The sequence below is a fragment of the Mesitornis unicolor genome, unplaced genomic scaffold (genome assembly GCF_000695765.1).
Source record: "Mesitornis unicolor isolate BGI_N332 unplaced genomic scaffold, ASM69576v1 scaffold54050, whole genome shotgun sequence".
Lineage (NCBI taxonomy): Eukaryota > Metazoa > Chordata > Aves > Mesitornithiformes > Mesitornithidae > Mesitornis > Mesitornis unicolor.
The window spans coordinates 58-27613 of record NW_010157297.1 but is presented as its reverse complement, the minus strand read 5'-3'; the positions used below and the strand labels follow the sequence as shown (position 1 = coordinate 27613).

At 37.5% G+C, this 27556-nt stretch overlaps 1 protein-coding gene across 1 annotated transcript in view; it reads left to right on the top strand.

Annotated features, from left to right (window-relative positions):
• The window catches only part of RALGAPA2 (Ral GTPase activating protein, alpha subunit 2 (catalytic)), a gene marked incomplete at its 3' end in the record, with an annotated part of 43744 nt that extends 19509 nt beyond the window's left edge, over positions 1-24235 (top strand). The window contains exons 8-25 of the mRNA XM_010179326.1: positions 1731-1869; positions 3173-3372; positions 4946-5176; positions 7292-7465; positions 8356-8493; positions 9090-9238; positions 9437-9548; positions 10346-10583; positions 11133-11297; positions 13939-14079; positions 16714-16851; positions 17345-17442; positions 19431-19521; positions 19683-19859; positions 21746-21939; positions 22447-22545; positions 22830-22985; positions 24111-24235. Coding sequence (XP_010177628.1) covers positions 1731-1869; positions 3173-3372; positions 4946-5176; positions 7292-7465; positions 8356-8493; positions 9090-9238; positions 9437-9548; positions 10346-10583; positions 11133-11297; positions 13939-14079; positions 16714-16851; positions 17345-17442; positions 19431-19521; positions 19683-19859; positions 21746-21939; positions 22447-22545; positions 22830-22985; positions 24111-24235 — 2765 coding nt within the window. The remainder of the gene's footprint in view (positions 1-1730; positions 1870-3172; positions 3373-4945; positions 5177-7291; positions 7466-8355; positions 8494-9089; positions 9239-9436; positions 9549-10345; positions 10584-11132; positions 11298-13938; positions 14080-16713; positions 16852-17344; positions 17443-19430; positions 19522-19682; positions 19860-21745; positions 21940-22446; positions 22546-22829; positions 22986-24110) is intronic.
• Positions 24236-27556: the final 3321 nt, after the last annotated feature.

The window sequence follows — 27556 nt, the reverse complement described above, 5'->3', positions numbered from 1 at the left end:
ATCAATGCATATATTTAAAAAGTACAATTTAAGCAACATTTTAAATTAAGTAGAAACTGTATAGACAATGAACATTAAAGGACTTTTTAAAAAAGATAAAAGATAATGAAATACTTTGAGATGCATTTTTTTAATATCAAAAGACAAGACCAAGATGATATTTTGTCATCTCAAATAAGTGCTTTATTTTGAAAAGTGGCTGTATTAAATTATCAGCTTCCTACACGGCACTCTTTGTTTTACTTATCAGAGTCTCGCAACACTTCAGTTAAAAAGAACAGTGAAAATTTTTTTTTTTATACTCTTATTACATGTTTGGTATCTAAAAAACTGCATTATAAATCCAACTCCATTGTGGTTCGTCAGCATTCATTTATTTGTGTAGCTCAGTAGAGGGGTGCACGGTTGGGCAGTAACCTCCTTGCTACAGGCAAGAGATGAAATTTAAAACAACCTGATGCAAGTGCAGAATGATCACAGAGAGACAGATCGTAGAGCAAATCCATATCTTCAAGAAAATCTATGTCTAACTGGATAGAATTTAAAAGGAGTCAGTTTATTTATTTAACAAAATTATACAAAAACAAAGTAGTTTTGTTTCTAAGTTCTACACGTGTATTTTGCAAACGTAGGACATAGCAAGTTCCACAATTTTTAGAGATTTGGAAGAAGTTCTAGTACAGATTAAAGTAAGAAAACATGTTTAAAAGAAAATAAATCTCAGGTGACTGATGTAACCAAGTCAGTTTTTCTTTAACTTAATAAATTACTGTCTTGGATATAGATTCAGTGATCCTGTCATCTGCTATATCCAGTTGGACAAGCGTTTGTAAGAGCTTTTACTGGGAAAAAAAAAAAGAAAAAGAGGTGAGCCTGAATATAAAGTATTTGTCAAAAGATAAACACTTTCAGTGCTCACTTGAGTTTCTCAAACAGAGAAGTGATTTAAGAGACTAAAACCCAGGTAGGTCTAAGTCATCAGTGGAAAAAGTGCTTAATTACAGAGATGCCTACTTTTGCCTTTCTTATTTTAAATTGTACTGGATTTTCTTGTACAAGTAAAGAAAACACACCTATATATAGGTTATGTTCAACTTGTTCGAAATTGAAGATGTTTTTGTATGGCAAAACCAACTCTTAGTCAATACTTGGCACAGTCTTCCAAGGCACTGTAGCTCAAAACTGTTGGTAAAGAGCAACTTGAAAGTAGGTGTGTGAGTCTAGTGTTGACCTGTGCAAGAACGAAAGGGTGTCTTTTAAAACAAACTTAGATGGCAGACTCTTCCTTGGCAGCGGAAATTACCGGTGCCCTGAGTCAAATTTTGCAGAGGACTATTGCATAAGTGTATGCAGCCATATTAAACATGGGCATTGAGTATGTTTCTGATTACAAAGGTATTTGTGATAAAAGTGTAGCCCAGAGTAACTTCATCTAAATTTACAGTTAAAGAAGCACATGTTAAAAGCATTAATGTGAAGTTTTCTGTGCTTCACTGCATTAGAACAGCACAAATGGACTGGCTTCTAATGACTTGCTGTCTTTGATGTGCTACAGCCCTCATGGTAATCGCTTATATTCTTACTGCAGTTTGTAAAGTTTTTTGGGACAGTGCTAATTTTTTGTATCTCTCATTAAAGTGTAATTTTTTACACTTCAATTTGGAATGATTGTCAGTATAACACATTAACTTAAAGTGTTTGGTTTGTTTCTCTTTTAACTCCATGAAAAGGCTGCAAGCTTGGAGTGGAAGAATAAAGGAAACCAAGACACGGGTTTTAAATTTCTCTTTACCTTGTTTAGAAAATACTATCTTCCTCATTTGTTTCCATCTTTTACAAAGCTAACCAACCTCTACAAACCTGTTCTTGGTAAGTAGTGAATTTTGTCTTTTAAGCAGAAAAAGAAATAATGGTGACTGTTCTCAGCAGTGTCTCTGTTACCTGCTGGCATATTGCCACATTTCTCTTGAATGGGGATTTGTCCTCCCTTGTCTCATGTTTTGTTTTTTTCCTAGCACAACTTTTGATTTTCTGAGATAGTCCAGGAAGCTGATGCTGCTCATCACTGCAGAAGGGCTGGCCTGATTCTCCTTTCCTAAGGACATTTCCACTGGCATAGCATTTAAATTGAGTGAGCAAGGACTCTGTAACTGTGATATATAATGAAGGCAGAACATGCTCTCCGATGGGTATTTTAAAGAACCAGCAAGCTGCCCAAGTGTGAGGGAGTAGCTGACTTACTCTTATTTTACTGCTTGTTTCTTTGAAGAGGAAATGAGCATTAAGGGCCAAATGAAAGGAAATGGAGATGTCCATCTACAGTTGTAGGATCAAAAGCATGTAATTTCAGAGACGCTCACAGTTTTCCTAGTTTTTTACTAAATCATGTATTATAGTCCATAGGAGTGGTGTTTAATACTTACCTGATGTACTATGACCACCTCTTCTTCATCCTTCCCCTCTCTCCTCTGACTTTTAACTCCTGTTCTTTGCAGTTTAATATTTAGTGTCTAAAATCACCTCAGTGACACTTCAGCTGTGTTGTTCACAGCTAGAGCCCAGGACTTCCATGTTTTTCAGTTGTGTACAGGTGATTTTTCCCTAAATCTAAGCGTCCTGAATTGTGACCCAAGCTGTCCCCGTTTGGAGGTTTTCCACTTCTTTCCATGTGTTTTCTTTCTTTTATTTCAGCTTGTGCAGTGCTCTTTGCACCTGAGCTAACTTCTCTTTTCAATGTGTTAAGTATCCTTTTTCTTCTTCATCTTTGCACTATTGAGTGTTGCAGAGCTATCTTCTCTGTCCAACTACTTAATTTTATGGGTTTCATAGATTTTTATTAATTAACTTACATTATATTAGGAGTAGTTCTTTGTTTCAGGTTTTGTCCTTCTTTTTGCAGTTCTTCTTTCTTGCTTTCCATTGTTTTGTGTGATACAAATTGTAACCTTCAGGAAAGATCTGTGCTTTTTTGTTCTTGCTTTTCTTTGGGAGTAATAAAATTATGATAGAATATAAGCAATAATATAATAAAAGCAGGCAATCATTGCATCTGTTATTTCATGTGGAGAAAATGTTGTTTATGGCGTGTTCAATACATTTAACCAGAGTCTGGAAGCGATTATGGTTTTTTAAGATTAGATTTTCTTTATATCTTCTCTTTTTATCTCACCAGATATTCCTGATGTAAGACCAAGGCCAGTATACATTGCTGCAACACGAAACAATGAAAATGTCTATAGCACAAAAATACCATATATGGCGGCTCGAGTTGTTTTTATTAAGTGGCTTGTTACCTTCTTTCTTGAAAAGAAATACTTAACAGCTGTTCAGAATACAAAAAATGGAGGAGAAATGCTCCCTAAAATTATTCAGGTGTGCTTTAAAGTTCACCTCTCTTTTCTTATGTACTTACTAACCTTGCAAATAACTACAATGCACTGACAACTGAAGCAAGAAAAATGGTTACCCCTAAGTGAAGAAATTATGTACTTGATTATTTGATTATTCCTTTTTCTTCGATGAAGGAGGAAATCTCCAAGGAAAACTCTTTAGTAATTTACTAGAACTTTTTTTCTCATAACTCTTTGCCTTACCAGCTTCATCAATATTACATTGAGACTTCTGGAATTTAATCTGTGAACTGTCAAACTTATTTGTGCCATGAACCATTTCCCAGCAAAACCAGAGGCTGACAAACCAGCACTTTCCAATTGCTGGTTAAGACTCCTCTAGGGTTAGGGACTTCACAGTGAATTTTATAGAAATAGATGCTTTTTCTTTTCAGTGACTCCCCGACTTCCTGGTGAAAACTTAGGGTCAATGTCAACTTATATTCTTCTCTTGAATCATAGGTCAGTGTCACATCTGAATTCAGCAGAAAAGCATAGAGTAACTATTATGGTAGAACTGTATATTTTCATGTTGATCATTTCTGGAGTTCTTCGCTGTAGAAGTTTGAAGCCCGAAGCCAGCGAAGTGTAGCTTACCTACTGAAAGTTATTTTCTTATTCGTCTTTTATTTCTCATTGGAAATTCCACCTTTTGTATAATTGCTGTGTCATTCCAACAAACATAGCCTGGAAAAAGAATTTTTTTCTTTTCACTGAATTTTATAGGCAGCTGACACCAAGTAAATATTTAGGTTGCATAAAGGTATTGCTGGTCAAAAATTACCACTTAGCTGAAGCTGTGTGCCAGCTCTGGGCACGTGTTGACTCCTTAGTGGCTTTAAAGTTCACTCACTGTAGCCCGAGCTTCACTAGCATGGCTGAGTCTTACAAAAAAAGCTCGCTGTGAAAAGCAGTAGAGATGTTATTGCTGCTCTGTTACTGCTCACTTGGTCAAACAGAGGGCAGCCTTATTAGTGTAAACATAAAGCAGAACTGCATTTGGGCAATGGTTTGAGTGAGTGCAAGTTTGGGTTCTTTTTCTGGTAACTCAAAAGCAGTTTTTAGTCCTTTGCCTTCTGCTGGCTGGATCATTTTAGCCAGACATGGTTTGATATGTTGCAAAATATAGACAGGAACGAAAACTTACAAAGAGTTGTTAGGCATAATAATGTGAGAGAGTATGAGCCATGTATAGTGGTATGATCCATCTATTCCCGAAAAAGAAAGAACTTGGAGATTACCCTCCACTGTGCCTGTGCCTTTCTCCACTACTGCACTCTTTGCACCACTGCATCCCTCCCTCTGTTTTATCTTATGGAGTGGACAAGTCAGCCATTCTGGGCTGGGGGAGCCCATATGAAGTGCACATGGTGTAGAGTGTAAGACCAAATTCCTTCTTGGATCAAGCACTAGACTGAAATTGCACTTCCTGACTGCTGGGATCCCGGTGTGTTGTATGAAAGAGCATGAGTATCTTGAGTTCTGCATAAGTAGTACAGAATTTTGGTGTACACCATTTCAGTTATTTAATTAGGCACGTATTTTCTTCTGTGTAGACTGTTGGTGGTGTAAACCAAGATAAAAACACCGAGCTGGAAAGCGGTATGTCTTACGCAAGCGAGCAGGAGCGAAGCCATTCGAACAGCAGCACCTTGTCCGACAGAAGGCTCAGCAATTCCAGCCTCTGCAGCATTGAAGAGCAGCACCGCACCGTCTACGAGATGGTGCAGAGAATCCTCTTATCCACTCGAGGATACGTTAACTTTGTTAATGAGGTGTTTCGACAAGTAAGTGTATATGTTTAGTTGCTATTATGTATTTTTTTAAAGGAAACGTCACGGTTATGAGAGAGAACACTGCAAAGACTGTTGGTCAGGTAACTGGTCAAACTTGATGCTCATCACATCAGCACCCTTTTAGTTTGGAGTCCTTCCTAGGCCTAGTTTTAATGATAAAATTATGGCATTTTTATAGGAACTGAAGCTTGTTGCTGCTGCTAGGTGGCAACGTGTCTTATTTGAATGGGCCACTTTATTCTTGGTATTATGATGTAATTTAAGGTAAAGAGCTATTAGCTTGTAAGTTTATTATTTGAAATGGTAAGAATTTTTTGCTATGATCAGTGTCAGTATTTAATGGATTGCTTCTAGTATTTTTAATTAATTTGAGATCTTTTTAATTGTTTGGGATAAAGATACATCTGGACCTGCTGGAGAATCCCAGTTTTGTTTTGATTTGTGGGGTTTTTTTTTTTTGGTTGGTTGGTTTTTTTTTTTTCTCCTATTACCAAGGTAGAAATTGGTTGAAGCAGCAGTTCAGGTCACATAAATGTGCAGAAGATACGCCACAGCAGCTGAGTGAGCACACATGCTTTACTATGAAGTATCTTGAGGGGCACGGTGTAGGAAGAAAGTCCTTGTACCTGTGCTTTTCAGTGGGATGGATTGCATTTTGACAGGAGGGAGTACTTCGCTGTGTTGCGAGCTTCTGCGGCATGCTGCCCTCTCCTGGTGCTTGTTCCGAGTGTGTCAGGGTAGAGCAGCTTCCAGGAAACGAAGGCTGATGTGGTGCAGTACTTCATTCTATGTGATCAGTATTCAGTAATTGCAACAGATAATGGTATTTGGATGCTTTTTGTGTTTGTCTCTCCCTTACAGGAATCTCACTAGTCACTGTAAATTCCTCTATTGTTGTGGTTTTTTTTCCTTTCTACCCTACTTCTTAGCCTTTCTGAAAGCGTTCTCTGTAGTGCCCATTCATCCCATTGATGAGCTGCTGTTTGTCTAAGATTCTAGCAGTTGGCTTCTGGCTTTTACAGCTTCTGCATCCTTAATAAGTTGGTAGTGGCTGTGAAGGTATTTTCAGAAGTTTCATATAGGCTTTATGACCTGTTTAAACTTGCTTTTGGTAACCCTTTGATTTCTGTTGAAATCAGCTGGTGGATGTTGCACTTCCTGGTAACTAGAGACAAGGAACTGTGCTGTGTGATGCAAAGATTTCCCTTGGCCTGAACAAAACACCTTTGTAATGTTTTTGCAGCTAAACTGGGTATAGAAATGTGATAGTTTTAGACCCTGTTAATCATGGAGAGTATCTTCATAATTGAAAGGACCTAGTTTTATATATTTTCATTTCTTTCAGCAGTTTTATAGTATAATTAATGTATTTTTTTTGTTGGCAAAGTACAAAATTTTTAGTACCAGATGACATTTTCAGACATTGATTTCTGTGCCTGTTCGCTGCAGTGCAAAGGTCTTCTGTTACTCTGTTTTTTAGTCTCATAAGACTTCTGGAAATGTGGGGAAGCAGCCAGTCTAGCCTTTGAAAGCTTTTGGAGAGGACATCTTTATAGAATGAGTCTCAAATACAGATACCGAGTAGCATGTTGAAAATAAATTCACTGTGGTGATGTCCAAAACCGTAGTGAGAAAGGATCAAATTGCCAACCACTGTTTTCCTCGTCATGACCTACTGTCTTGTCTCTACCTACACTTGCTGAAATGGCATTTCGCATCATATACTGCTGATGTCATTTGAAGTCATCTCCTCCAGAAGGTGCAGCATAATACCCAAGTTCAGCCTGCCAGACCTCTCTGGCTGGTCGTGGCTTGTGAGATGAATTCATGCTGACTTGGGCAGCTTGCAAGGAGCAAAACCAACTTCTTTGGTTTTGTCTAAATACAGCATGGATGTCACTTGGAATTAATAATTATGGAAGTATGAATGATGTATGTATAAGCACAGGTTGTTGATTAATCATATCTTCTAGCGCAGACAAAAAAGTAAAAATTATGTATCCTATCTTTTTTTGAGCCATATTATTATGGGTGAGCGTGTATATAGATAAGCCTGCATATATCTATGTCCTGTATATAGTAAAATCAGTTAACTTTTCAACTTAGGCTTTTTTATTGCCACCTTCGGATATATCTGCAACACGAAAAGTGGTTAAGGTTTATCGAAAGTGGATATTACAAGAGAAACCTGTGTTCATGGAGGAGCCAGACAAAAAGGAAGATGGTCAGGATGCTGTTGTCAACTTAGAGGATACATCAGTGCAGACGGATGGTAAACATGTATGGTATCAATGTTACTTATTTTATTCTGTTTGCCTACAATATATGATTTTTGTTTAAAACTCACCTGTGAGTAACGATTTAAAAAAATATGTGGAAAATCAAGATTGAAAAATGCTTTTATTTAAGGTCCAGAAATTTAAATAAATATTTAGTGTTCAGTAGCCCTTTCTGAGTGCAGAGAAAGATTGCAGCTATTTTGAAAAATGTAATTTGTTGATTATTCCCTGCCTATACATATATGATAGCAAGAACTTAATGGAAGAAATATTCACATGTTCTGCAGTGTTAAAATTTACACTGTCTGTTGGCCTAGTGCATGTAGGAGTATTTCCTTTTGGTGGTAGTTACTTGAGAATTTGAAAGTATCTGCTAATTTATATATACTGGATTAAATATTTGGATTCAGACACCTTAATCTAGAAAATAACTGTCAATAAAAATTCTGTGCATCATCTTTGTAATATCCTATATTGAACCATCAGTAAAAGTTGACTTCCTCACCGTTGACACTGTGAAGCTATTTGAAGGGCAGTTTTGTTGTACTGAGAAAGAGGTTCAAGTTGTAAAAAAGTAGTGAGAATTACAAGGCTTTGGTAGATTATTTTTGTAAGGGATTTATAGCTTTGCTATACTTAAATTCAAGTATTACTACAATCAGTGACTACAAAATGTGATATGAAATATTTTAAATAATGTAGCTCTTAAAACTTTAATGAACCTTTAAATTCCATATACTGTCTGTCTGTTCAGAGATTAAGAAATAATATACATGAATGAGGGATATCACAGTTCCCCACTTTTTTTGCTTTAGACATTTTAAATTATTTTGTATAAATATGGACAGATTCCTTTCTGCTTTGTCACTAACTAAATAATGTTTTTGAAAGCTTTCCTCTGACCATTCAGGACATAAGCGCTCATCCAGCTGGGGAAGAACATACTCCTTTACCAGTGCTGTCAACAGAGGATGTGTATTAGAAGATGAGGACAAAAATGTTAAAGCTGGTGCTCAGGCTGCATTACAGGTGTGGTGTATAGAAAGGCTGCAAGGCTGTCATTTACGTAATTGTGTTATTTGCACTACAAATTATAATATAGACTTTGAGATTAAGGAAAACAACTACCAGCAGTTGATGCTTTTTGTAAGATATGATTTGGACTTTTTTACAGTATATATTAACCCATGTGACCATGTCTTACAGCCAAATAGCTATTTTAAGTTAGAAGGGTGGTTTGGTTTTTTTTCCCTACTGTGAGTGCTAGGAATTAATCAGAACTGTACATTTGCTTTTTTGAACCTTATTTATTGGAAATATTGATGGTTGCTCGAGCATATAGGAAACAGATAGCTGGAGGAATGAAACTCTTGCCTGACTGAGTAGAAGAGATGCCTACAAACCCCATGCTGTGCAATACAGGCCTTGGTTGGGGCTGTCGTGCCACCTGACTTTGCGCTAGAATGATGTAGTAATAATTAAAAATGAAGTGCCAGGTAAAACATAAAACTTGCTCTAAGGAAGGTGGAAGGTTTGACTGGTAGAGGACAAGTATTTTATTGTAAGTCTTGACTCTCTTTATTGCTGACACTGTGTAAACTGACTGTAAGTGCTTGTCTTGAAAGGTATTCTTAACAAACTCCGCAAATGTTTTCTTACTGGAACCGTGTATTGAAGTGCCTGTGCTTCTGAAGGAGCAAGTTGATGCCTGCAAAGCAGTTCTGAGTATCTTCAGGCGCATGATAATGGAATTATCAATGAATAAAAAGACATGGTAAGCTTAATATATTCTGCATAATTTAAGAGAAAATTATCAACTCTTAAACTTTATGGGAGAGTTATTGGGTAGGGAACAGACTGGCTTTCTCAGGGAGAGACCTTATCACGTAAGGAGATACTGGAGAATTAAGAGGGTTTCTTGGTACATGAAAATGAACATATGAACGAAGAGTACATTTTGTTTTGGAACCAGGGAACAGATGTTGCAGATACTCCTCAGAATAACAGAAGCAGTGATGCAGAAGCCGAAAGAAAACCAAATAAAGGATACATTTGCTCAAAGCATGTCGGGATTACTTTTCCGAGTGAGTGTTTGGGGTTCTTTTGTTTGGTTAGTTGAGTATTTTTTATGTTGGTTTTTCATGATGATTGCTTTTAGTTTTAGTCAAGTACTATTGCATGGTACTACGAAACCTACTTGTAAAACATGAAAAAATTCTCCTTTGCAGCAGTAGTACAAGTAGTTATTTTGTAAACTGTTTCTAATAGAGGGAGACAGATTCCAGGTGCAACAAGGAGTTGATTTGATCTGTTCTTCAGGGCTCTGTTACAGACCATGATCTAACAGGCAGGCACAGAGTCTCTCTGTGGGCTGTCTTCAATGAGCATCTCTAAAGTGTAAACTTTTTGGAACTGTTTTCCTAGAAGTTCAGCTGGCAAGTCAAAACTGAGTCACGTTGAATGAGACTAAAACATTTATGCATCATATTATACTTCGCATTCTCAGCTACATTATGTAGGTCTGAGTGTCACCAGTGGAAGTCAATCACTGCAGTCAGGCTGTAAGTTTAGGAGACAGGTCTTCATTCTGTTTTTATACACAGTGTGTTATTTCAGTTTACCAGGGAATGTAAATACCACCTGAAACATGTTTTGGAGTTTTCAGATTTCCTTAGTCAGTAACTTTCACAATTATTTACCTACCAATTTCTGAGAATGTTTTTTTCATTAAAAATAGCTATGCATAATATCTGTGCATCATGAATAATCAATGGTAATACATGGCTCTATGTTGACTTCATCAGCATGTGGGTTGGTTTTGGTGGGCTGAATTCATCTTGACAGAAATGCATGAAATGTCACTTGTGTTTTTTTCTCTCAGACCCTCATTGTGGCTTGGATCAGAGCAAATCTGAGCGTTTACATTTCTCGGGAGCTGTGGGATGAGCTGCTCAGCGTTCTGTCTGCCCTGACAGACTGGGAGGAGCTCATAAATGAGTGGGCCAATATCATGGACTCTCTAACAGCGGTGCTAGCAAGAACCGTGTATGGGGTGGAAATGACAAACCTACCCTTGGATAAGCTCAGCGAACAAAAAGAAAAAAAGCAGAGAGGAAAAGGTTAGTGTCTATGCTTCAGTGCTTTTTGTATCAAGCAAGTTAAATATTAAAGTTTAAACTTAAAATTTAATTTAATTTAATCTACTATTCAATACTGCTTAATCTAGTGTAAGAACCTGTTTAATCAAATGTGAAGTGCTTTGGATTTGTGTGTTCACATCCTTCATTGTGGGAGGAGAGGTCAATGGAAAGTAGCTATTTAGCAGTTTTTAGTATGCATTTAAAATCAGACTTTTCTGTGTAGCAAAGATGAAACTTGATTTCCTGTGCTGTACTCTGGCACAGTCATAAGTGTAAAAAAATATTTTCCATGTGTTTTTATTAAACTTTATTCATTACAGTGTTTTAGCTACATTTACGTGCCACCTTGCAACTGATGCATGTAGTTGAAGTAGTGATTGTTTTTTCAATAATAGTAAAAGTTGATCTGTGTTGTTTCAAAGATTAATATTTTTTCATGTCTGAATGCTTGTAAGTCCATTCATACTTAAAGAAAATTCTGTGCCAAAGCATGTGATGCTAGAGAATTGTGTTTTCTTTTTCTAAAAGGGGGCGTTTTAGAGCCTCAGAAGACAGCTGTAGTGGGAAGATCTTTTTCATTAAGCTGGAAAAGCCATCCTGAAGTTGTTGAGCCAATGAGATTCAGAAGTGCTACAACCTCTGGAGCCCCAGGAGTTGAGAAAGCAAGAAATATTGTTCGTCAAAGAGCAACAGGTTAGACCATAACTTAGGGCTTATATTCCCGAACACTCAGTAGATCTTGAGTTTTAAATCTGCCTTTGAGTTGTGGCTGCATCCAAAAGTCATGCAATTTAATAACTGAATGTCTGAACAGAGATGTTGTGTACCTGTGTCTGGTTGCCTTGACCACTACTAGTATGAATAAAGAATGAAAGTATTTTCGAAAATTCTAAAGATATGATTTTAAATACATAACATTTAATTGCAAGTTGGTCATGTGCAAGTTATGTTTTTATGTAAAGAAGTAGAGTACGTTCCAATTTTTATCGATTCATAAGAAAGCATTTATCATTATCAGTCAGATAATACATATTGCTTCTGGACTTTGATACAGCCAGCCATTTACTGTGAGCACAAGATAAACCAGATATTTCATAAACAATTTCATCCTTTCTTATTTGCTTTATTTACTTTTTTGTATTAGCATGAAGAGGTATGTATAGAATCTCCTTTTCCTTTTTTCCTCTTGTGTTTACTTCTGAAAGAGGAAGACAGGAGAAGGGAGAACAGGGGTGAGGAATGATGGAGGAATGTCTCAGACCCCAGACATTGAACAGATACCTGACTTTTCAAGCATTTCTGCAGCCTGAGTTTGATCTCTTTTTTTTATTTCATGGTAGGATGTTTGTGTTCCAATTCAATGGGCTATGGATTAAAACTCTCCCTAGAAAATCTCCTGCTTTTGAATACAGGATACTTTGCTGCACAGCTTCTTTGCTCATTCATAACAGATTTGTTGTGTTTCTTACCAGAAGAACTGAAGGTGATTTAGTATGTTTTTGTGGCTACAGGCTTTGTAACTAAGCTACAGTCTTCAGCTTAGATCACAAAACATTGTGGCAGTGGAGTCAATTCATTTTTTATGTCTGTTTTATTTTTAAATTCAGTGAATTCCTATTTGTGTTCCAGAGTAGGATCCTTCCTTTCTTCTGCTCCAGAATTTCTCCCCTAAATTTCTCAACAGAGCAGTAGAGAGAATCTGGAACTATTGATCAGCAAGTTTTGTGTGTTCAAATTAAAGGAGCTTCTTACCTTTAGTAAGAAAAGTTTATTTGGTTGGGAGCTAGTAGTGAAGGTTTGTATTTCCACATGCAGTTATAACAAGTAATCATTTAAAATGCATATAACTTTTCTAATGTAAGACTATTTAGAAACAGGAACTTAGCTTCTAAGCCTCCAGAGGTGTCACCTTTCAGAATGAAATGTAGCAGTAACTGAGGTGAATACAGCAGCCAGAGCTGCACATGGGAGGACTTTTGTTAGCAGTTTTGGAAAAAGGGTCTCCCACTGAGGGGGTTTAACATCCCTAATATTCTCCTTCTTCTATTTAAAAACAAAAACAACCAAAAACCCAAAGTCAACATAGAAATACCAGAGCACCTCCTGCTTCCAGGTAGAAGTTCCTTTTGCTCTGCTGCTTGTATCTGGAGCTTGTAACTGTTGTTACAACAGTAAGAGCAGAGTATTTCTGCAGCAGCAGAAAATCTTTTGCCCACTATCCTACTTGAGTATTTTTGCTTCCTCCTTCCTTCTCCTCTCTTTTAAGTGTCAGCATTGACACTGCTGTATACAAGAAGAGAAACTGTACAGTAATAACATTTTTTCTTAAAGGATTTCTGTTAGAGACTTCTCTAATTCAACTTAACTTTTAGTAATGCAATTGATGATAAATTCCTGCTTTTCTATGAAGACTTTAAGCTTATGGCAATTGGATATTAATGTGCAAAATACCAAGTTCTTAATGTTATACAATCTCTAGAGTGTTAGCCACATGTTTCCCATGACCTTTCTTTTTCTAAGAAACTATGAACACCTTTAAGTGTTGCTATTTTGAAGAGAAATTCAGTAAGATATGCATTCAGACTGCACTTATCTTCTACCTTCCCTTGTGATGACTTAAGAACTCCAAAAACGTCCATGTAACTTGCATCCCTTTCATCATCCTACTCATAAACATGGAAAGCAGGGCTTAGTACCCTGAAACCAGAGCCCACAAGATAATTCAGAGTGTAAGAACCTTCAGGAGGTCATCAGGTCTAACCTCCTGCTCAGAGCAGATCCGGTCAAACCAGGGAAATCGGGGCTTTATCCAGTCTGGAGCTGAGGTCCCTGGTTTTGAAGGCAGCTGTATCTGTAGATTGATTTTTGACAAGTGCACTGTCTCACTTCTCAGTTGAAAAGGAGTTGTTTTCAGCAGAGTTGAATGTATGTAAGAGGTAGCTGGTTTTGTGGGGGAACATTGCTGGTAGTGAGGAATTTGAATAAGTTTTCCATTCCTTATTGTTGAGCTGTATGTACTGCTACAGATCCTTCAATGAAAAAAAGGGTGAGTCGAATTAGCCCAGAGATAGGAATCACACAGTGACAAAATGAAATATTCCACATTACAGAACCGCTGTCATTCAGGAATTGCTGATTATTGCTCTTTCACTGTGTGAGATACAGTTGCACAAACTTACAGCTTATAGAAAATACTTCTGGGCGAAATGCTGTAAAACTTTTTTTTTCTTTCCCCTTTCAAAAGTGTTGTGTTTCATTGTATCATGACATTCAGAACCCCATGTATTTCATTATTTTTTCTGACATGATTATTGCTTTATTTTTTCCCTGGAAGCTAAGCGAAGCCAGTCTATCAGCAACTGTGTACATCTTTATGAGGCTTTGCCAACCACTAAAAGTGTCCCTCTTCTGCTTCACACTGTGAGCTCTCTCTTACCTGGTATCTCTTACACTTCTTGTTCTCACAGACTGTCAGGTATTGTACTTTAAAGTAATCTTCTATATAAATGTTCTTTATATTTTTAAACTGCTGTCTGTCTATTCACTTTCTGTCCAGTTGATTATTCTTTAGTAGTGTGGAATGAGATGTTTTGCACTGGTTCTGTTTCCTGTGCCTCAGATGGGACTAAACATGGTGCTAAATAATATTGGTGGCCATTGAGAGATGAGTGAGTTTAATGAGAGCGTATCTTGCCCTTTTTCAAAGTTACAAGGGGTCACAAAAAGTGGCTAATTCTAACGTTTTTTTGGTTATTCTGTCATTGGGTTCATTGTCAAAATAAGGAACCTTTTCAGGGAAAAGGGGAGCAATGTTTTTTCAAGGAACTACCATAGAAATTAGTTAAATGCTTGAATGTATGAGGCAGTCGAAGCAATGCAACTGGTCAAGTTACTTGATTTAAAAGAAGAATCTCATTCAGTCTGTGTTATGCTCAGTTACAAATTGGTGCTTAAAAATGGGGATTTTTTTTTTCTTCTAGTGAATTATTCCTGTAATTATTGATTCCAGAAGCAAATTAAAAATATTTTTCTGTGCCTCTTAGTTCTCAGGTAGCGTTTGATTTCTCTCAAAACGTTTGTAGTACTGCGAGCAATGCAGTTTTTGTTCATTTTAATGTTAAAGATTACCATGAATTACAACTAGATTTATATTCCCTAGTAACTGAAGTAAAATTTATTTTAATTTCTTAATAAAGAAATATTTTTATTCATGTTTACATTTTCAATTACTTGATTTGGTAAAGGTTTCCAAGCAGTTGTTAAAAGTTTTAGTATAGTGCAGACCAAATATACTAAGGATTAGTAATGCAAAAACTAAAAGCAGCAATCCAGATGTGGGCATTTTAGTGGCTATTTAGACTGAAGTGGGTGTATTTTTGCTTAAAATCATAGTAAACTTTTTTCCTGCTTTCAGTACAGTCCTGTCCTGTGGAACTTGCTCAAACAAGCCCCAAGCATACAACTTCTGAACTGAATTCTGGACTAGAATCCAGACATAGATGTGAAAACCAGATGTAATGGCCTGAGAATACAAAGCTACTTTGTTGTAGGGCGTGCATCCCATCATATAGCCAGGATGTGCTGGTGGAAGCAGTGAGATTTCAATACCATGTTAGCAGACTCTCTTTTAGTTCTGTTCCCAGCTAGTAAGTCCTGGAAAATGTGACTTTCTGTCACCTCCCACGTTAACAGTGATACTTTGAGGTTGGTAAATACCAGAAAGTTAGTTTTTATACATGTGTATTTGAGATAATTTTCTGAAATACACACAGTGTTTATTAAGTATTTAACTATTATTTAAACTTACTTGGCAGTGTAGTTTGAATGAGCTAAGCACACTCTCCTCCTTCTCCAAGCTGCTGCTGCAGTCTGTATATTGGTCTGTATCCTGAGGGGCTGCACTTCTTGCTCATTTCTGAATAAGTGTGGCCTCAATGTCCGTACCCGAGGAGCAGGCAGGAAACAGAGCAGAGGGAACGAGACAAGAGGAGGAGAACAGAAAGCTGGTGGAAAGGACACTTTTATTTAATGTGCATATTGTTACACAATATGTTACACAATATGCTGAAAGAAATCAAGAAGGTGTGCTAATTCAGCCCATGTTCTGTATTGAAAAAAAGAAATTCAAGGGCTCTCGTAAGAATTGCTACAGCAGCATTTTTCATGTTTTTTTGCAGATTGAGCACCTTGCACAGTCTGCTGGTGGCTCTGTTGGGTCAGCTTTGATGTGGGCCACCTCTGGCTGCTTTCCGGGGAAAGAGATAGCATAGAGGAAAGAGTTAGCAGTGAGCTGAGGTGTGATAGGGGGCATTAACCAGGGTCACGGCTGTAACTGAAAGCACTGATGCTGAATGGGAACATACTTGATCCTGAGTGTTACCGACTTTTTGTTTTGTTTTCCCTTACGCCAAGAGAAATGCATTTCTAAGAGCACTGTGTTGCTGGCTAATCTCAAGAGTTCCTGTTGCTCCTTCACCAGTATGCCAGTTTACTTTCTCACTGGAATTGCCATGTTTCTCTCTCCTTTCCTTTTATTTCTCATTTTCAGTTACAGCAAAAAAACTCCATGATTCAGTTTGTCCTCATGAACTAAGCTCAGATCATACGTAGCTCAGACCATTTTTTACTGTGTTTGAATTGTTACCTTTTTTATTCTCCCCTTCCCCTCTTTATGGAGGAAAAGCACAGTCATCTTTTCTGCACTCTGCATTTATAGTCATTTTGTTGCCTCTCCTCTATTCTTTCTGTTTCCAGACTGAATAGGGTCTAGTTTGGGTCTCTAGCACTGAAAAACACAGCTTTGTTCATGTGACATCCTCCCACCCTTTCTTGTGCACTCCAAATCCCCACAGTAATTTCTATCCTTTTTCTAGACTTCTTACCACTTGCACTCACACATCTCTCTCTAAACTTCACAGTTTTTCTAAGGATATTTCATAAAATTTAGATTGTCCCTTCTGTAACTAGAAGTTACATTCTAGCTTTGTAACCTGGGAGTTTTAAATACTTGAATGGGTTGCTTTTTTACATAGCTTTCTTAGTTGAGGATTCTCATGTGTATCTAATTCTGAAGTCATGCAAATATTTTGTGTTTTAATTAAATCAACAGAAGTTGAAGAATCACAACAGCTGGAAAATTCAATAGGAACAGAAGCTATGGGTCTATTTGCAGACCAGGAGCAGCAGCTGACTCGAAGTAGCAGCACTTCAGATATTGCAGATCAGTTTCCATCTGATTTTTTTCAAGGTAATTTTGATAAAATATAGCAATACTGTTCTTCCAAAGAAAAACTGTTGAGATTTACTCAGCCTCATAAATGCTAGTTTGGTTTCCAACTCTGTTATTAAATATTTTTATCTTGTTTTCTTAGTAAATATTTTGTTGGTATCTTTTTGAAAGAACTGTTTTTAAGAAGTTAGCAGACATTAAATGCAGGACGTGACCTTTTATAAAGCGTGGTGCTTGAAAAGGAAACCTTTGAATGTATGTATTTTGTATGTAACTCTTAAACTTTTCTTTTTATCTGGCTTGTATTTAAATTTTGTGTATAAAAGCTAACAGTTCTGCTTATGCAGGATTTTTCAAGGCATCATGTATTCCATTTTAATATTGTATTACTTCACTTAGCTATAAATATACTAAATGTACATGTAAATGTAACTGAAATTTTCATATGATTTGCTATGTACTTTGGTTCCACGAATGTCTATACTTTTGTTTTACTTTCTAAAATTTCTAGGTAAAAAGTCTGGGAGTTCTCATAATTTAACTTCTTCAGACTCCAAATCAGTTCAGGAAAATAAAGGATATGCAAAAAAGGAACATGAAGCTGAACAAGTAAGGCAAAAAAAGTGATTATTGATAAGATTCTAACAATGTTTTGTTTCTAATCAGATGCTTTTTAGTATTTAGAAACTCTAGCAACTGAAAGTGTGAAAAGTCATTAATCACATTTCTCGTATGGAATCTGGAATTGAGCTGTAGCTGCTCATTATGCTCCTTGGTGTGATCATTCTGTGTCTTCTGATCTTGTCAGTTGCTTATGCAGTTTTATGTAATTGCCTGTATTCTAGTCTTACACAAGACAGTTGAGCTTTTTATATTAAATATAAACAAGAAGTTCATAACTTTTTAAATAGAAATAATTCATGCTATTACAGAGCTACAGTGCACTGGAATAAATGTTTGATGTTTTAAAGTGCTGGGGAAATGCTTGCTTTCAGCACAATTTGTATCACTAGCTATGTCCTGCATGTATTTGTGTAAGTTAACATTAGGACATGCAAGCTTTGTACATTTTTAATGTAACTTTTGAGTAAACATCGAGACTGGTCATCTTCGTGGAAGTATAATGCAATGCAGCATGGAGGACTTCAAGCTGAATTGCATCTTTGGACCTTGGGTCTCCCGTATGTCTAGACTTACCACTTAGCTCTGGAAAGGAGAGACCAGACATTTTCTGCAGTGCTTTCATTAATCGCTTCAGGAATAACAAATTGTCTCAAAAAGGAAGGAAAACCTAGTCCGTTTTGCATGATGGGGAGAAGTAAGCTGAGTAGTTGGGGGAATTAAAAATTGACCTGGCTCCTCATTCTATTTTAGTTACATGTGTTATGAAATATTCACAACCATATGCCGCTGCACTGTTCCCAGTATTGCACTTTCACCCTTTTGCAGTAGAAGCTGGGGTTTGTATATTCACTGTGTAACTTGCTAACGTACTCTGTGAACAGGTTTGACTTTGTATCACAACCCCCTGAAATGTTTCACCATTGATCGCTAAGAGCCAGCTTTGCCTGGGAAGAAAGACCACTCTGCAGTCTATCAGACAGTGCAGGCACATGTGTATTTCATGGGAATGATTGCCAATTCTCTCTAGTTTAAAAAGAAAACAAACAAAAAACAACAAACAAAAACCAACAAACTACAATGTTAGACATCAGAATAATAATTTCTACAAACCAGTTGTCTTTTTGGTGGCAATAATTGACTTTCTCAAATGTATGCAGAAGGAATGAATGGATTAATGCCTGGCCAGTGGATCAGAAACTGCATCAAGAAATTTATTTAAAAATAGTAGTGATAGTCATTACAAATATCAAAGCGGAATTTAAGGATTGTTAACTGAATTGAGGAATTTTAGAGCAGAGATTCCTTCAGCAGTTGGATCTAGTATGCTCCCAGGGTTAAGGTGTTGCAGATTTTTGTTACGTGTTTGTGATAGAAACCACAATACTCTCTTTTTCTGGCAGAAATGTAAGTTTTGCTAGTATAGATGATACGGAGTTGCAAGAAATGTGAATTAGAAGATTATTTGCCAGATATAAAGAAAACCAGTTATGCTTAGGGACAGAGCAGTATCATCTAGAAGCAGCAGCAAGGGTTTTCAGGTAGTAGGCTATAAATCCATTTGTCAAAGAAAGAGGAGGTAAACAAAAGATCAGGTGTCTTTGCATGGGTTGTTTTGCAACAGAGTAATGCACCGACATAAGAGATGAAGAAATTAGTGGTCCTGAAACTTTTTTTGATACTTTTCAAAGTATTGAATTATTTCAGGTTTGTGGAAAAACATAAGGAAAAAGTCCTACTTGTTGGTATGAAAACTGAGTTTAAGAAAGGGCAAATAATGACTGAAATTGAAAGCATGATGGTTTCCTTAAGACGTGTAAAGATATTTGGGTAGTCTAAATATTCCTGAAAATATCTTGACTGAACTGTAATTAATTGCTAATAACTATGTCTGTATATCTCGAGTTTGCTAAAATATGTAGTTTTCAAAACTGCAACGAAATGAGATTAATATGTTGGGTTTTTTTTCTCTGAAGGTACTAGTACGAAGAAGCAGTAGTACAGCTGAATTAGATTTGAAAGTAGACTTGCAGCAATCGCATGGAAATTACAGAGAGAGAGAAAAAAGTGAGTTCCAAGAAATACAGTTTTCTTAAGTGTAGCAATTGAAATCAATGTCATAATTTTGCCTTGTTACAGATATATTAGATACTTTTCTCATCTTGCTTTGCTAATGTAGTCTTTAAAAACAAGGTTTGTGACCTTTATTAATTCCCTTCTTGCTTTAGGTGAAAGCGTAAGCAGTGACACATCCATTGGTTATAATAATGAAGTAGAGATTGCACTTATCCCCTGGCAAGTGTCTGAAGAAGATCATGAAGTTAATGCACCAGCAGATGTTTGCATGGATCCTGATGCACCTCGCTGGCTTCAACTTAGTCCTTCAGATACTGCAAATTTAACAGGTACTGTGGTCCAGAAAATGTATTTAATAATTCAGATTTTCATCTCCGAAAGGAGTTTATACAGTTGAGTTTGCTTATAAAAAGTGTTTCTTGTTTGGCATGTATCACCAAGTTTCATTTATAATGCTGATTCAGTAATGAGATTTGAATGCCCAGGGTTTAAGGAATTTGGATAATCAGATTGAAGCTGACACAGGTGCCAACAAATTGTGATCCAGAAGAGGATCACACAGTTGAAAAGAATTGGGTTGCTTACTGTGTCAAATTACTACTAATCAGCTGAGATGTGATAGCTGATCACCTGTAAATTTGTAAATACAAATTTAATTAATTTAAGTCAGTAAGTTTTATTTCACAGCAGAATGGTCTAAGTAAATTCTTTACTATATATTTTGACTGATAGGAAATAACTGGTTAATTCATGATAACTTCTCTCATTTTAATCCTGTTACACTCCTTATTTATACTTCAAAGTACACAATTTTCATATTCACTTTTTTCTTTTGAAATATCTCTAATTTAATGAAGCAGCACGCATAGTTCAACAGTTCAGACTGCCATGGTACAAAAGGTAGCATGTAATACAGTCCATGGTAAGGATTGTTTTATGGGATAAATTCATTGCTTGCTTTGTCTGTGATACAAGACATTGCTCCTTTGTGTGTACAAAGCGAATGAATTATAAAAAATAACCTGAAAGGTTAATGTAGGCTAAAATGAAAAATGGGTAACAAATGTATAATTATCCAACAGAGCCAGTGGGCCATTACTGCATTTCTGGTTCTCACCCAAGTCACAAAATCTTGTTTTTTCTGTAGAAACTTCTGTAGTGTTAAGGCAAAAAATTACTCTCACACCACCACTGAACAGCATAGATGCAATTTCCCTGACACTACATTTGTGGGAAATCATTCTAATGTGCTTAATAAATAACATCTGTTTTAACACCTTGGGAAGTCATAATGCTACAACAAACAAAACAGAAAAGGTGAAGAAAAAACCCAACCCAAAGCTTTTTTAAAAATAAATTCAATCAAACATGAAACCATCAAAAATGGCTTTTATTTTGCTAACCCCCTCAGGGTTCTGGGAGGACTCAAGTTATTTCTCTCTGCCTGTGTAGAGGTTTCCTGCAGCTTTCCGTGGGACACTGTGAGCACCGCAGGGTGCCGCACTGGACCACAGATCTGGTTTGCCTGCAGACAGGCTGCTGTGCAGAGTTCCCTGGTCTGACAGAAGATGCTGTAACAACTCTTGTCATTAAAATTTGTACTTCCAAATGTTATCTTTCTTTTGCTGTTTAAGCATATTCGTTCCATTACCCAGACAGTCTTCACAAAACCCTGCTTTCCTTCTCAGTTTGCATGCTGCTGTCTCAGGAACTGCTTCTGTGTTGAATGATAATGCCTGAGCATATTCTTCATCCCCAGTAGTGCACATTTGTTAGTTCCTTTGCTCAGCTCTATTTCTAGGTCATTTTATACCATGCAATCTTAACAAAGAAAGGACTCTTAGCAATAGAAATGTTACCTGCAAAAGCCAGTTACTGGTTGAATAAATCTCTGGGCACACATGAATGGTCCATTTAACTGCATTTGCCTCACTTCTGAAAAAAACCCCAGCTCTTGAGTGGGGGCAGTCTGATCTAAAACTGATCTATAGCTGTCTCATCTCTATGTGGAAGCCCTTTAGCCTACATTGTCTGCCATTTTTTTCTGTGAATCGTGTGCTAGCTTGAGCAATGAAAGAGAGAGATGATTTAGTGGGAGAGAGTACTTCTGAGGTGGAAGATGATTAGGATTAGTAATGTTCCTATTTTATTGACCAAATCCATACTGCACACTGCATTTCTAATTCATGGAAATGGAACTTTTTAAAATTTACAGACAGTAGTGAATTTCTGGCTGATGACTGCAGTATAATTGCTGGTGGAAGCCTTATCGGTTGGCATCCTGATTCTGCTGCTGTGTTATGGAGGAGGATCTTGGGAATTCTTGGAGATGTGAACAATATACAGTCACCTAAAATCCATGCAAAAGTTTTTGGGTATCTTTATGAGTTGTGGTATAAGCTTGCAAAGGTATTGTATGTGAGACTTACATCTAATGATTTTTCTTTTATTGTACAAATTATTATTAAATTTGATTTAGTATTAGCATCTGGAACATAAGCATGAGACTTAGAGGATTCTGTCATTGAAAAAGATCATCTTGATTGATTTCTAATAGATATCCCCCATACAGAATGTTTCTGTTCAATGACAAGATAATTTAGATTAGTTCATTTAAAAAGGTTGAGGAAACAGTAGGAAAAAACCCAGAGGTATAGAATACAATACTACAAACATTGGTATTTGGTGTAAAAGCCCGTGGTATGTCCTATAATGGTAGTATTAGCGTAGGCTGTGGGGAAGCTCTATAGAACAAACTTTCCTGGTAGTTTTGGGTTAAGTGGGAACTCTATATAGCACAGGGTCTAGTGCATTTAAGGTAAACCAAATAAAATGGAAAAAACAGTAATATGAAATAAAGATCATTAATGAAGTAAGCTATCAATTTTATTAACTCTCTTCTTTTAAAAATATTAGATTCGGGACAACCTCGCTATAAGTGTGGACAACCAGTCTACTCCCTCTCCTCCTGTCCTAATTCCTCCTCTCAGAATATTTGCATCATGGTTGTTCAAAGTAAGTTAACTTATTTCTAAAATTTTCACACACTAGTATTTTTTCTATATCGGTTCTTGAATTTCTGTATGTTTAGTTGCTTTATTTTTAATTTTTACAATCATTGCTGGCTAAGAAGATGAATGGGACCATATGACCCTCCAAAGGCTATTTGGACTGGAATCTGTTTTAATAAATACATGAAACAGATTTGCTGTATGGAAAATCTACTGAAGGTACATTTCTGTGTTAGCTGGCTACTAGGAAAAAAAAAAGTAATAATACAAAGTTTGTGCTCTTTTCAGGCAACCACCCTGCCAAATGAATATAAGGAAGGCAAACTTCAGGCATACAGGCTGATCTGTGCTATGATGACTAGGCGTCAAGACGTGCTGCCAAATTCTGATTTCCTGGTTCATTTTTATTTTGTGATGCACCTTGGCTTAACAAGTGAAGACCAGGTACAAGGTTTACTTGATAAAAAAGTAATTTATTACTGTGTGCTGATGGATAGTTGAAGATTTGAAGCAGAAAGGAAGCAAAGCTTTGCAACAATTGTTGCTTGAAATTATCCTGTGTAGCGTTATCTGTACCTCTCTTTACATTATGCAGTCCTAATTTTCTTACGACTCTCCCAGTTATACACTTTAAAACAACGACTGTTATTTCTGACTTATGTCACAGCTGCAGTCACAGACTCTTGCTGATGGCTTTTTTTTTTTTCCTGTTTCCTGACATGCAGAATAATCTGTGATGAGTTTCTGTCCATCTGCCTTGCACAGTTGGAGGGTCAAGCTGGTCATGTTAAAACATGTTCACTCACTTGATACTAAGTTTTGAGCTACATTATGTTTGACCACTATGTTTGAACTTTAGTTGTGCCAAAGCGGGAGCCTCATGTGTCCAGCAGCTCCACAACGTTCCTGCATGAACTGAGATGCTGTGAAGTCGGTGCTTCCAGAGCAGCCATTGAAATTGGTCGGTCTGTTCACATTATTTACGACTTCAGGGAAACAGCAGTTGCTTCCCAGCTCCTGTTACAGATGTTTTCGCCTTCTATCACAAAGTGAAATGCTAGACACGATCTTGGGCAGCGGAGGGGCTGTGGAGAGTTTTACGTTAATTTATGAGCGGTGTCTGCTCTCAGTATGCCCTCTTGAATGCCCTGTGCTGTTGCTTGCAAGGGTGTCCTCAAAAATAAGAATGAATGTTGTCCTTTCCAGACTTCTCCCCAAGACTGGCCCTTCAAAGGATGTTTAAAGCTGTCATACCAGCTCTTTTTAGTGGATGCAAAAGGAACTGAAGGGAGAACTGAGACAAGAGGTTATCTTATCACTGTAACCAAGAGGTGCTGCCAAAATATCCAGTTCCTGTGGTTAGACGTTGTTTTTAGGTACCTGTGTCCTGGGTTTGCCTAATTAATAAAGTATTCAGTAGGAGATGAGGAAAAGACTTAATCTCTTGAGATGTAAGATGATTATTGGGCCATAAAAACTCCTAAGAAATACTCTTTAGACTAAGTAGAGAATACCTAAAAACTTCTCCGTATTTTTATAGCTGTAAGAGTGAGTTTTCTTCCTTAAAAGACACAACCTGATGGAGGCCGTGGCTGGAACTGTGGTGCAGTTGCCAGCAGAGGGCACGCAGACTCCTCCATAAATCCTGCGGTGCTCAACAATGCTGCTGCTGAGAGCCATTTCGGGTGCCTGTGGTGAGCCCCCAGGAAGAGCCCTGCACAGGCTTGGTTCTTGCTGAGGTGAGAGAGAGAAATAATGAACTGTTACCAGATTTTTGCCCTCTGATTCTCAGCTCCCCTTCTGAAAAGTTAGTGTTTGGAAAAATCTTCCTTTTAATTAGAAAATGGGGAAAAAATTAGAATGGAAAGGTAAGGATTTTCTTCGGGAAAAAACCTAAGAGTCCTGGCTGCTGCTGAATCTTAGAAAAACCATAAGCACCTGCCATTTATAAAGCACAAATGAGGAAAACTAAAAGTGTAGTGTGAACTCCTGTTTTTGCCACTCTTGGTATGCTACCTGTGAGTAATGAAGAGCTCATTACTTTTTCATTTAAAAAATAAAATAATTTTTATATTTCAAAAAAACCAAACACCCTTATATCAGTACAGCAGTCACTGCCAACACAGGGCTATAGAGGTAGAAAATGTCAGTAATTTTAAGTCATAGTTTGTTTTCATCTACATGCTTCTATGAAATGGCCAGATTTTCAGAAGCGTTCAGCTGTCTGCAGATGCTTTTTCTAAGCTAAAAGGTGCTGTTTTTTGAAACCTGACTGCTTCCTGGAGAATTCCTACATAGAAACAGGGAGATTTTTACAATGTGGGGTTGGTAGTTGTTGAACTGTTTCTCACCCTGTTTATTGCATTTTGGTGTTAATAACAGTTCTACAGATTTTAAGCCTCTTACTTTGTTGCACAGAGGATTTCAGTCCTTGTGCAGAGTTGCAATACAGAAATTAAAGGTGGTGAAGTGAAGACTGCATAGTGAAGGCAGACCCCGTACTGCACATCATTCCAGGACTGCCTGGATATTTTGCGTGCTGGTGCCGCTCTTTTGTTCCTCCTTGCCTTGCTAGGTTTTGCTTTTTATGCCTCTTGATGGCACACTTGACCACAAGTTTTCTCCTGTCACTGTACTGCCAGTTGTGCTTTCCTTGGCTGTGAAACTGGTTGAGGTATTAACTCGCGGTGCTTTGGAGCTTGGATTCTTATGCATCGTGTTCCTATGAAGCGTGATCCTTGCATCTATTTCTGCATTTCCAGTCTGATTAGTGTTAAGGTGCTTGATGGGTGCTAAGACTCGTCAGGCAAGTTGCGTGCTGAGGGTTACTACAAGTGCAGGGATGCACTGTGCAAGGCAGAAGTGCCTTCTCTGATACTGCAAACAGTACAAGCATAAAGTGTGTGTTGCAAAGTGCTTTGCTGTGGCAGGGTCTCACAGCTCCCTGTAAGATGTGGTATGATGTGCAATGACAACACAGTACCAGTACTGATTTTGTGACTTGTGTGGTTCTCAGTGAGTTTTGGTATGTGCTGTTACCTGATCAACTTATAAAAGTGGATGCAATATTGTGGGGCACAAGGATCACTGGAACATGCATCCTAGCTCTCTGTAGCACTGCAGAATCTCCCCCTGCCAGAGCATGGTTTCTAGGATTCAAGTTACTGCATACCTAAACAAACTTTGGTGCAGATATTTTAGCACAGATTGGTTTTGTTTGCTAAGCACAAACTTAAATCTCTCACTTCTAAGGAACAGTAACAGGAGAAGGAGGAGGTGTATCATGGAGGGATTTTACTTCTCTATGTATGACTAGTACAACTTTAAAATTGATGGGGGATAGCAACAGGCAGGTAAACCAACTCCAGGAAATCACATTGGCTGCTTTAGAAGAGCTTTTGAGGTGGCTGTGTATTTTTAAGAAATTACAGTTAGAAGCCTCTTTGACCTGAATGTGATTATCAATATTTTAGTTAGTATCAGAAATGTTTCTTTTTGAAATATATTTCTCTTTCACTCCTCGCTTAAGGATATAGGTATACAAAATTTCTGCTATATTGTGTAGATTATGGTGTGGTAGAAAAACAAAATAATGCATTGTGGAATGTGGTTATAAATTAAGCAAACACAACCTAACTTTGCAGACTTGTCTCATGGGGTATATAAAAGAGCAATGTAAGGTTATATTTTATAGAAAGCTCCCATGGCGCTCTGAGTTCAAGATGTAGCAATTAACTTAGCAGATGAGAAAGGAGACAGCAAAGTAATGAGCTGCGTCTAATTTGTCCGTGTGGGAGTGTCTGACAACAAACACCTCTGTACGAAGAAGTGAACAATTCTCTGCAGCAATTGCATCACCTTTTCAGGTGGGAGAAGTCATTGCGTGGATGGCAGCACGGAGGGAGTCACAGTCTGGCTCTGCAGTTGCTTCCAGCGTGCAAAGGGGGCTGAGGTTAGGGGACAAGTGACCATCTGTGGGGTGGCGGTTCTCCCCTCGTGCTGCTCAAGGCATTGGGCATTTTTCTGACTCTGTAGCAAGCCCAGATTTTCTCCTACAGTTCTTTATGAATGAAGTTCAGGGAGGCTCACCGCCTCCCCTCCCTGATCTCCAGTGTAAAGGAAAGTGATTTTGGACATTCACCACCGTGTGGTGGGTTAGTGGAGGCAGTTCACCTGCAGTTGCTCCAATGCCTCATCTAGATTAGGGAAAATGAAATGTTCTTGAGGGGTGGTTTTTTGGATTTGCCACTGGATAGCCTGTTGCAGTTTGGATAGGCATGGATAGGCTGAAAAGCCCCCATTCCAGTGATTGCAACTGTACATATCTCTTGATTTGGACAATAAATGTAGCTTTTGAAATTAAACCGAAGTCTGATACTGCACGGCACAGATTTTACAAATACATGAACCAGGAAAGGAAATGTATTTTGTTATTGCTACTGGTTACTTACTGTAGCAGTAATTTTTGCTGCTTGAACTTGAAAAGGTACACAAGTATCTCCTTGCTTCATAGCTTCTGTGTTTTTGCTGAAGAACAAAAGTACCAATTCCAAAATACTATTTAGCCCCGCTCTCAGAAAAGCAACTATTGAGATAATCCAGATTTCTCAATTCTGATAATTTTGGTACTTAACCCTTCTAGATTACTGGTGTTTTTCTCTTAAAACCTCTGGTTTTTTTGTGACACTGTCTTAATTCTGTCTAAATTTGCATTCTTAATTTGAGAAGGGGATGGAGTGCAAGTGAAGTGCTTCCTTTGTAGTATGCTGTAAAAGAAGAGGCAGATTTTCAGTATTTTTTCAAATTTCAAACCACCAGCTGTTCAGTGTCATGTTTTTTAGTAAGGTCTCACCCTCTGCCAGAGCTTTAGCATCAGTTAACGTGCTTGGTGTAACCTATTGACAAGACGTGCCACTGAATTTTTGCCCAGTAGTCAGAGGTTATCTGAAAAGTGAGCTAACAGGTTGGTAACATATATTCCTGACTTCTGAATTGAGTTTTAAAAAATGAGTTTA